Source organism: Pyrus communis, chromosome 16 (genome assembly GCF_963583255.1).
Source record: "Pyrus communis chromosome 16, drPyrComm1.1, whole genome shotgun sequence".
Lineage (NCBI taxonomy): Eukaryota > Viridiplantae > Streptophyta > Magnoliopsida > Rosales > Rosaceae > Pyrus > Pyrus communis.
Window position 1 is genome coordinate 8,688,916 of NC_084818.1, and position 11,410 is coordinate 8,700,325.

The following is an 11,410-nucleotide window of genomic DNA, read 5'->3' on the forward strand; positions in this document are numbered from 1 at the left end:
CCATTAGGTTTGGTTTTAGCGGTTTCATGTCTCTCCCCCCTCTTTGTAGCATTCTTGTTTTTGTTTCTAAAAGAGTAAGATTTATTTTCCTCCTAACTAGATGTAACTTTATTTTTGTTATCATAAAATTTCCCTTGTATTGAGGTTTCCGCAAAACAAAAATTGTAATATTATCATAATAAAGCGTCAATTTGTTTGATTCTTATGAATTACTAAACGGCTTTCAAATCAAAAGAATTTTTTTTGTAAATTATGATGAAGAAAATGAGCGGTTCTCATTATAATATTTGTATTATAAAATAATGTCACAAAGTAGAAAAGTGTTTAAGAAGAATACTCTTAGTTGTAAAAGAAATATAAATAAATGAAATGTGGAATTTATATTTATCTGACGTCATAGATAGTGATGCACAAATTGGAGAAGATGCTTGTTAATTGATTCTTTGCTTAACTTTTATGACAAAGTTGTTGAAAAAGGACATCTAAAGGGCATGAAAATATCGTAAAAAATTGCACGTTGATTGCATCAACCTGTGGAAATGATGCCAAGAATTTTAACCATTCATATCCACCCCATATATGTGGGAAGGAAGCTGGCTGGTTCACCTATAAATATATATAGAAGCACTCTAATAACTTACTGCATTATGCTTTGAATCAAAATACTTCTATATAATTACGATGGATTACTGGGGAAAATGGAAGTTTATTATTGTCATGCTGGTGATTAACCTTGCATTTTCTGTAGTAAATATCCTGCTTAAGAAGACTATTGACGGTGGATTGGGTGGTTTGGTTATTGTTACTTATCGACAGTCGATTTCTGCTGTTTTCTTGATACCAATTGCTTTCTTTTTGGAAAGGTAAAACCTATATATACTTACTATTCGTTTCTATATGTATCATATTAATTTGCTAGTTGGTCTCAATTCTATGAAAAATATGAACAGTAAATGTGGTATCAACGACTACTACTAAGCGTATAGTTAGTTTTATTTTATTTTTATTTTTTTGTTGCAGAAAAAGTAGAACAGAGCTTACATTTCGAATCTTATGCCACCTTTTCATCAGTGCTCTAATTGGGTTAGTAGCAGTACTTTAAGGTTTTTCTGATTTAGTTTTGTATGTTGTTTTATTTGATGTTATCTTTATGTGATTTTTTCGGCAAATACTTGTGTCTTTCAGGATAACTTTCACACATTACTTATTTCTTCTTGGACTTCAGTACACCTCTGCGACATATTCCTGTGCATTCATCAACATGGTGCCTGTCAACACTTTCCTCTTGGGTCTCCCATTTGGGTAAAGTACAAAGAATAAGTTGTTGGTCTGATTAGTTAATGGGCATTGGAATAATTCAGACTTCTTATCTTCTCTGCGTTTTATAATATGTGTAACCAAAATGTAACCAAAATGTATGTGAGTTTCATATTACAGTTAATAAACCGATACCTGAACCATTTTAAACTAGATTTATTAGGTACTATAGTGATCCCATACTCATTCATTTTCTCTAATGTTCTGCGTTCCCCCATTCACAACTTCTCACATTCTAAGTCGGTAAACGACGTTGTTATTTGAATTAACTTCATTTTTGGATTTGATTTTCCAGACTAGAGAAAGTGAACATAAAGAACAAGGGTACTGGGATGGCTAAAGTTCTCGGTGCCCTAATATGTATTGGTGGAGCTGTGTCATTGATCTTGTACAAAGGAATGCCACTAACCAACCAACATTCAGAATCCACACTTCAAATGCAAAACCATGCCAATACAATGGCTTTTTCATCAGCCAAGAAGAATGATAGGTGGGCCGTTGGTTCAGTATTTTTGGCATCAGGCTGCCTCTTGTGGTCTTCATGGTTCCTCATCCAAGCAAAGATCGGCAAGAGCTACCCTTTTCAGTACTCTAGCACCGCGATTTTGTCCTTCTTTGGCGCCATTCAATCCGCCATCTTGTGCTTCATCACGCAGAGGCACATTGTCATGTCAATGTGGATTCTCAAGGGAAAGTTGGAGATCTTAAGTGTCATATATACTGTGAGTATTTTATTCTGCATCTACTATAATCTTCACCGTTCAAATCTTTCTTAGCCAATGTAAGCTTGAACTTGTTAGGGTTTAATGGTTTTCTAACATGGTATCTCCTTAGGTCCAGTGGTTTAGCCATATACTCTAACAATTTAAGTTTATAGGGTTTAATGGTTGGTCTAACATGGTGTAATGGTTGCACCTATATGATTGTCTCTCTCTTAGTCCGCCCCTCCATGTAAATGTTGAACATGTGCGGGAGGAGGGTGTAACTCAGGTTGCACGGACAATCCAAAACCCCGAAGTGTCGGAGTGTCTACATGGCGACAAGTCTCGGACATGCTCTGAACACGGTTTTGACATAATCAAGTGGCAGGGGAACTTTTTATAAATTTCAAAAACAGCTTGGGGCAATTTTGAAAATATAGAATCTAAAACCTAAAAGCTCCCTAACCTCAACCTTACTTCAGCCCTCTCTTTCTCTCTAATCTGGCGTCTCCCTCTTCAGTTCTCTTCCTCTCTTTCGAAGCGACCACGCCCCGTCTCCTCTCTTCAGTTCCTTAACTTCCTTTAGTCACTTTGTTCCGCATCCTATATGGACTTGCGCAACATCTACCAACTAGTAGGCAACTAGTTGATTGGGCATTGTAGCAGTGCAGCAACACAGGAGCAACAGCGCAGGATGGGATCTCGTAGTACACATCTTAATTCCTACGTGCAGGACATAAATCCTCGTGGACTCCAAAATTAGGCTTTGCATATTTTGATTGGATTTTGTGTATTTTGAATTTTTGATTGACTATTGTCTATTGCAAAGATAATAGACGTTGATTAATTTGATTGGGTGTGCATAATTTGAATTAGATGTTGCTTAAAATTGTTTACGGAAAATGAGTAGTGCTAATGAGGATTCATTTTTTCAAGCTCAATCCTATAACATTTTAATATATGTAATATTTATTTATATTTTAACTTGTCGTGTTCTAGCTATGTTAGTGGTTAATTTTTTAAAAATTTTACGCATCACCATGTCGACCCGCAGTATCCGTGTACATATCTTTGCTACCTAGGGTCTGACTTTCATATATAATATTGTTAGCTCATTTCCCGAAAAGATAAAGCTTTTAAGCCTAGTGGTTGCTTAACAGCTAGTACATGCGTTGGATTATTTCCATCGATCTCATCAATCCATGCAAATGCTACGATCTAGAATATTATTTCAAGAACTAATTAGGATTTCACGTGTATCAACGTTGCAGGGAGTAATAGGATCAGGGTTGTGCTACGTAGGCATGTCATGGTGTGTGAAACAGAAGGGTGCACTCTTCACAGCAGCGTTTACCCCCGTCACCCAGATATTTGCGGCTATGTTGGACTTCTCTTTCTTGCATGAACAAATTTACCTCGGAAGGTAATTATTCACTCAATTATGTCTAATTTTGTATGTTTACATATAATTAATTTGATCATCTTCATATTAACCAGTTGCTAATTAATCTTTGGCCTTGTTTAATTTACCAGTGTGGTGGGATCTGTTATTGTCATAACTGGCATGTACATTTTACTGTGGGGTAAAAACAAGGATCAAAAGGAAATGGTGTTCAAGCAGACACAAGCAACTGATCAAGATCAAGAATGTGGTCCAATGCCACAAGGCATGCCCCTTGATGTAAATAAATAACCCTTCTAAAATGTTTAGATTTCAACTTTTTACCACACTGGTCAGATCAAATTTGTAAGCACGGCTAATGACCAATTGAATAAGAAGCAGAACTTTGCAACTTCCAAGAGTTCGTTTGAAAGTGTTTTTTAAATGGTTGAAAGAGTTTTTGGGGTATATTTGTTTAGAACCAATCGTTAGAAAAAAATGATAGTGAATCCTGGAAAAGCCCTTGAAATTCTTCTTGCAAGAAACACATAATATTTTTAAAAACATTTTGGGGCAGTTTTGAAAATATAAAAACTAAAACCTTAAAGCTCAACCTAACTTCACTCTCCCGTAAAATGACGTAAATATTTTTGGAACCAATCCTTAGTAAAAATGCAAGCGAATCCTGAAAAAATCCTTAATATGCTTCCTACAAGGAGCACATAATATATCTAAAAAAATTTTGGCGCAATTTTGAAAATATAGAAGCTAAAACCTAAAAGCTCCCTGACCTCAACCTAACTTCAGTCCTCTCTCTGTAATCTAGGTCAACCCAACTTCAGTCCTCTCTCTCTAATCTAGCGCGTCCCTCTTCAGTTCTCTTCCTCTCTTTCGAAGGGACCCCGCCCCCTCTCCTCTCTTCAATTTCTCTTTGTCTCTTCAGTTCCTTAACTTCTTGTAGCCACTTGGGTTCGCATCCTATGTTGACTTGCGCATCATCCACCAACTAGTTGATTGGGCATTGCAGGAGTGCATCAACGCAGAAGTAGCAGAGCAGGATAAGACTCCAAAATTAAGCATTTGCATATTTTGATTGGGCATTGCGTATTTTGATTGGATTATGTGTATTTTGAATTTTTGATTGACTATTGTTTATTACAAAGATAATAGATGTGTTGGATTATTTAATATAAATCAACTTTTAAGTAGTCTACTACATGTAATAGGAATGTAATATTGGAGAATAATGTAGATTGTGATTTGATCTCTTAAGATATCAATCTTATATTAAGTGTCTTATAATATAAGTAGGATTGTTGGAGTCCTTAATTACTTGTGATTATGATACTTTTCTTGGTAGCTAAGAAAGTGGGATCAGGTTTCCTTTATGGACAAAAATCCTAGCCTTTAGCTTGTATAAATACTAAGGTCCCTGCAAATCCTAGATACACACAACATAATACCTTCCATATAAAGTAGTTGTATCCGGCTAGGTGTTTGTAGAAGACTACTTTGGTGCTGCTGTAGCCTTCATCTTCCTTGTTCGACTTCCATGGTTACTATGGGAATCAAGTTTGCCATTCCTTTTGTTGTGTTTTAATTATATAACTATATAAGGATAACAAGATGTTGATTAATTTGACTGGGTGTGCATAATTTGATAAGATGTTGCTTAATTTTGTTTACGGAAAATGAGTGGTGCTAATGAAGGTTCATTTTCTCAAGCTCAACCATATAACATTTTAATATATGTAATATTTATTATATTTTAATTGTCGTGTCCTAGTTTTGTCCGTGTTCTTATTTTTTGGAATTTGTTGTATCGTCGTGTTGGCGTGTCACAATATTCGTGTCTGTGTCTGTGCAACATAGGGTGTAACTTTGATATATAATATTGTTAGCTCATTTCCGGACAAGATAAGCTTTTAAGTCTACTGGTTGTTTAACAATTATTTTTAATTTTGCATGTGTTACATATAATTAATTTTGATCATCTTCATATTAACCAGTTGCTAATTAATTTTTGGCCTTATTTAATTTACCAACATGGTAGGATCTGTTATTATCATAACTGGCATGTACATTTTACTGTGGGGTAAAAGCAAGGATCAAACGGAAATGGTGATCAAGCAGACACAAGCTGCTGATCAAGATCAAGAATGTGGTACATGCCACAAGGCATGCCCCTTGATGTAAATAAACAACCCTTCCGAAATGTAGAATTTAACTTTTTACCGCACTGGTCAGGTCAGATGCTGTAAGCACGGCTAACCGAGTGTTTGATGTTATGAGTGAGAGAGCACCATTTGTCGAGTTTTTTTTTCAGGGGTGGAGGGAGTGGGGGTCCGGGAGGTTGCGGGTGCCGGAGGTTGAAAGGGTCTTGATGATTGCGGCCACCAGAAGTATGTCTCCCAACTGGGAAGCACCGTGGTGGTGGTGGTGGTGGTGGTCTTTGACCAGGAAAGGCCTTCCATGGCGCTGTGCATTTCCAAAAGCATACAGATTTTGAGATTTTCAGTTCACAACTGAGAACAAAATGCAGAAACTATATTAAAACTTGGAGTTGGGCCTGCACTTGGTTGGACACTGCTTTTCTTGTTGTTAGCCAGGCACAGATTTTGGAATGATTGTTTTTGGGCCTCAGGCCTCTCCTCCCATTTCACCCAAAATAGTCCAAAAGATGTTTATTTGATATAAGAATGACGACGAAGATAAAACAACGAATGGGCATAAGAATGAATAAAGATAAAAAGGAACGTGTTGCAGTCATATTTAGAATATGAATGTGATTGTGTAAATCCTATGAAATTTGGGAATGTATCATATATTCCTATTAGGAGTAGATTACCTATTAAATGGTTTAATCCTAAAGGGAAAGGTTTTTACCTATCCTATTACTATAAATAAAGGCACAATGGGATGAATCAAACACATCTCATAATTAAATCACTCTCTCTTCTCTCTAACCATAGCCGCCCCCCTCTCTCTCTAAACCCTAGATTGTTCAATCAAATAGGCCTACAACACGTTATTAGCACGCTTTTGCCAGAAGTTGAGGAATTGAAGCATCGTAGGAGGAGGCTATCATCCATCAAATTCAAAGGCTTATTTGTTTTCTGCTAATCAAGTACGCTTAAAATAAAGGAAAATATTTGAAATGTCCATGAAGTATAAAAACATTCCCCATGATGCAGGAATCCCTCTATGTTTATATTTTCCTTTATATATATATATATATATATATATATATATATATATATTGTATATGTTCATATATTTGTCAATATATATATATATATATATATATATTTGTTTCATGCATCGCACAATTAAATTGTTATGTGAAATATGTGAGTCAAAGTATCAAATTAAATTAGAAGCATATTTAGGGTTTCCTAAACCCTAGGGGATTTGACAAAAAAAAAAAAAAGAGAACTTGGACATGGTGCGGCACATCCACCGCACCACTGTGGCACTGTATAAACAACCAGGCCGTGTACCTGGTTTGGGTTCCTTCACCATGGGCTTGCAGGCCTACCCACACCAGCGTCTGCAAGCCTTTATGCTTGCTAGACCTTGCTGTTGCCTCGGTCAGCAGCCGATCCCACCAGCAAGTTGGCTGGGCCCTCTCTGACAAGCCCGCGTCAACTAGTCCACAATGCTGGGCCTTGTCCTATGAGCGCAAAGCTTGCAGCCCAATTTTCCTAAGCATGCCCATGACCCCTACCCCCCCCCCCCTTTTGGGTCCAAACAAAGAACCCAGCGGATGGGGTTCCTCCCACTCCCATAAAGCCTTTGGGCCTATTTTTAATTGGACTCGTGGCCTGTAGTCCACCCTTGAGGCCGTAAGGCCTTGCCCACTCACGGCACCCAACCCAATTGTTTTTAAGGCTATATTTTTTACCCAATAATATTATTTGGCTTTTACAATTGACCCATTTATTGAATTAATTAAATTTGACCTTCAGTCCATTAATCTGATAATAAATCCAAAATTATTGACCTGAAGATCACTTTTGGACATTAATGATTCAATAATTTATTTTTATACTTTGAACCGTAACATACTTTCGTAGTAACGAAGCTCTTACACTTGAGTTCCCAAAGAACCTCATATTCACTATATTCAAATTAGTATATTGCATTCTGTGTTTCTTGCAGGAACTTTTCCTTATGAACTAATTGTTCATAAAACTAAATTGAACCTGTAGTTTCAAATTTAGTGCCTTTGAAACCCGAAGTTTTCATTCAAAACATACCACATGAAACCTATAGTTTTCATATATAAATTAAACTAATACATGTCTATAGAACCTGTATGTTCTACGATATATGTCTATGGCTTACCATATGACTAATCACGTTTTTTTCCCCATGTTTTAGGGACATGTCGAACTTGAACAAGCTCGATTTCTCCGCTCTAAAAGTCTCTGGAAGAAATTATTTGAAGTAGGTTCAAGACGTGAACTCCATTTGACTGCAAAGGGTATTAGAGCCACTATCGAGACACCTATCGCCGACAAACTTGTTGACGAAGCTCAGAAGGCTATTGCAATGATCTCATTTGAAGACACATGCATGATGCATTGCAGACTGAGTATCTTACTGAGGAGGACCCATACACCTTTTGGCTTGCTCTGGCTGACCATTTCGATTACCAGAAAGACATATACTTGCCTGAAGCAAGACACGACTGGCAACATCTTCACTTCTAGCACTTTAAGTCCGTGAATGAATACAACTCTAAAGTTTGTAGAATCCGTTCACTGTTGAAATTCTACAAAGTGGAACTAACCAAATTAAATCTCTTGGAGAAGACTTATTTGACTTTCCATGCCACCAATATTGTCCTGCAGCAACAATATAGGGCATAGAAATTCACCAAGTTTTCAAATTTGATCTCTGTTTTACTTCTCGCTGAAAAGCTGAACCAACTTTTGATGAAAAATCATCAAGCTCGACCTATTAGCTCGAACGTCGCACCTAAAGTGCATGTGACCAATTTTAGCAGCCATAAACGATGAAAGTATCGTCGTAGCCATGGTAATGGGCGGTAAGCCCCACCACGGGCCCAAGGTCAACAGAGTGCCGCATCTAAGGGAAGAAATGTGACCCAGCAGCGTCCACCACTCCCCCCATAAGGCCCTAAACTTCAAGAACAAGGGCAAAACTCTCGTTCAGCCTGCTTCTACTGAACTGGACATGTGCTATCGATGTGGATCAAGGGATCATTGATCACGCATATGCCAAGCTTCCCCTAAGGCTATTACCAAATATCATTCCCATCGTGAGTTTAACTTTCCATATGTGGATCATCAGGAAGATGCAACTACATCAATGGAGATATCAGATTTTCAAGAGGTATCAGCTCCTATGGATGAATAAATTAGACATGTTTTTAGGGTGTTTACCCTTAGTGGCTAAACCCACTAAGAGTGGCCGGCCCTACCCTCTATTGAATTATGGATTGTTATTTGAATAATTTGTGGTTTAATTTTTGAACAATTTTTCTAAGTATTTGGAATAATTTGTTTAGTTTTTGGTTTGTTTTGAATTATGGATTGTTATTTGAATGGATATTATTTTCTCGAATTGCTTAATTGAATGAATGGACTTATATTTATGCATGTGACCAATTCAATCAATTTATTTCTAAATATGTCTAGTGGGGAAGTTAGTTGTCTGGCAAATATTGTAACCACGCACACCATCTTGCGTGAACGACATTATTTTACAAACTTAATATCCAAGAAAGCTTTGACAACTCTCTTAGGGCCATCCAACCTGATTGAAGGATACAGAAAGACACGTATTATGTTGTCCAATGGTACTATCTTGACCATTAAGGAGGCACTCTATTCTCCACGTTCTGAAAGAACGTTGCTGAGTTTTAGAGATATTCGAGATAATCAATATCATATTGAAACCACTAAAGATCATGGTTCTGAATTTCTTTGTATCACTTCGTACGAATATGGCCAGAAGCATATTCACGAGAAGTTGGAACGTTTGTTGACTGGGTTGTACATCACTTCGTACGAATTGTCGACGTGCACCCATGAACCTGTACCGTCTTGTTCTTCATGAATTCATGGTTAAACCCAATGAAGTTTGGTTGGAAATGGAATAGGGGAAGATGTTGGTTGGTTTTCAAGTGATGGCAAGGTTTAGATCATCGGAAAATCGATGAAAAATGCAACAGAAAGGTCGCGTTATGGGTCGGGTCACGCTGGTTGGTTGGGGGTAACCGGGTCAAGGGTGATTCAGTGCATCCCTTCTCTTTCATTTCCCCTCCTTTCTCCCCTCCCCTATTGGTTCATTCCTCACCTTTTTTTTTTTTCCTGATTGGTCTGGTTCCTCATTTTCTCTTATTTCTTTAACATCTCAGCCACACACGTGGCATAACAATTCTTTGCTCCAGAAATCTGGAGCTTTCCAGATGATGTTCAAATGACCATTTTGCCCTCTACTTCATTCGTTAATAACTCATTCGTTATAACTCAAATTATGTTCTGCTTGTACCTACGCGTTCTTAGCGATGAGTACTATAAGGATACGTCAAGAAAACGGATCTTACACGACATGGCAAGGCAGTCAAATAAAATCAACGCATTTTCCTCGAAGGGCATTTTTGTAATTTTACATTTTTAAAATTATAAAAACCATAAATTTTGGGGGCGGGTTGTTACATTACATGCCAGCACCATTTGCTAATAAGGGATGAAGATAAGCTAGATGGATGCAACCAAACATACAGAGGGAAGCTTTCTCAGGCATCGACCATGGCCTGAAGTGGGGGGGGGGGGAAGGGGACTTCCTATCCCCCCCCCCACACACACACACAATAATATGGCAAATGAGTAACTCAGGAATGAGTTGACAGAGTTAAGAAGGATGATGGTACAAAATGCTCAACCTCAAGCCCGCCCGATGTTTAGAGTTACATATCAGAAGCCTTATCCTGAGTATGTTGATGAGAAAAATTCTTTCCCTCTCAATTGCAAAATGCCCATGTTCCCAACTTTCAGTGAAGAATATTGTAATGTATCTTTCAGAGATCACATTTTCAAATTTTCAAATCACTGTGTGGCATTCGAGGACAACCCCAACTACAAATTGAGATTGTTTGAGAACTCGCTGGTGGGATTTGCTTCCCAATGGTACTCTTTGTTACCCCTTAATTCCATTGTTAATTGGGGGCAAATGGAGATGGCTTTTCATAAGCAGTTCTATAGGGTGGAACCTGAGATGACCATTAATGATCTGGTGGAAGTGAAACAATATGAACATAAGTCCATAGAGGGTTTTATGATAAGGTTTAGGAAGACCAGGATGAGATACTAGTTCGCCATCAACTATGCTTAACTCATAGCCATTGCCTAGAAGGCTCTGAGACTACCTCTGAGGAACGGGGTTCAATGTCATTACTAAACATGATCTCAGTAGCTAATGCATCGTCGACGATCATCTCATTTCTACACTAAACATTATCCAAGCTAGCATAATGGACTGAAATCTCACGATTCTCGGAAGGTGGATTCGTCTCTTTAAGGACACTTTTGTAAACTAGAATTTCCTTATAAGTTGGATAGAACGAGTAGGCGACCGTCGAATTCACAGTAGGCTTTTCAGAGGCATGTGACGTGGGTTTCCTCTTCTGGGGGTATGAATCCTTTGAACCAAGTGGTTTGCCACGCTTATGTGTAGGGGCAAATGATTGGCTAGCAACTAATGTACGTGGATCGGCCAAAGTGGCGTCCTGGGCCTCCAGGAGTAAAGTCCGTCCTACATTTGGTACATCCATCTTTGCAGGCACATGCGGAGCTAGAATATGTGATTTTGTCACTCATGCTAGATCAGTGAAAACATCTAGCATACTCTGAGCTACGTTTTGAAGATTAAATATGTGCTGCACTTCAGTTTCAGACTAAGTGGTGTGGGGATCTAAATGAGACAAAGTGGGAGTTGTCTATGATAATTCGCGTTGTTCTTCAGGAATGTTAACATTCTT

At 37.9% G+C, this 11,410-nt stretch overlaps 1 protein-coding gene across 1 annotated transcript; it reads left to right on the forward strand.

The window, feature by feature from the left end:
• The first annotated feature begins 681 nt into the window (after positions 1–681).
• On the forward strand, positions 682–3,711 carry LOC137719606 (WAT1-related protein At3g30340-like). The gene is made up of 6 exons (XM_068458640.1): positions 682–863; positions 1,021–1,083; positions 1,186–1,302; positions 1,613–2,039; positions 3,290–3,441; positions 3,552–3,711. Exons 1-6 carry the CDS (start codon positions 682–684, stop codon positions 3,709–3,711), a joined length of 1,101 nt encoding a protein of 366 aa, XP_068314741.1.
• Positions 3,712–11,410: the final 7,699 nt, after the last annotated feature.

Bases quoted from the DNA above. Each gene is read 5' to 3' on its own strand.
- LOC137719606 (XM_068458640.1), top strand. From the start codon at position 682: ATGGATTACTGGGGAAAATGGAAGTTTATTATTGTCATGCTGGTGATT. The intron at 864-1,020 runs GTAAAACCTATA...TTTTTGTTGCAG, and splicing joins ATTGCTTTCTTTTTGGAAAG to AAAAAGTAGAACAGAGCTTA. The intron at 1,303-1,612 runs GTAAAGTACAAA...TTGATTTTCCAG, and splicing joins CTCTTGGGTCTCCCATTTGG to ACTAGAGAAAGTGAACATAA.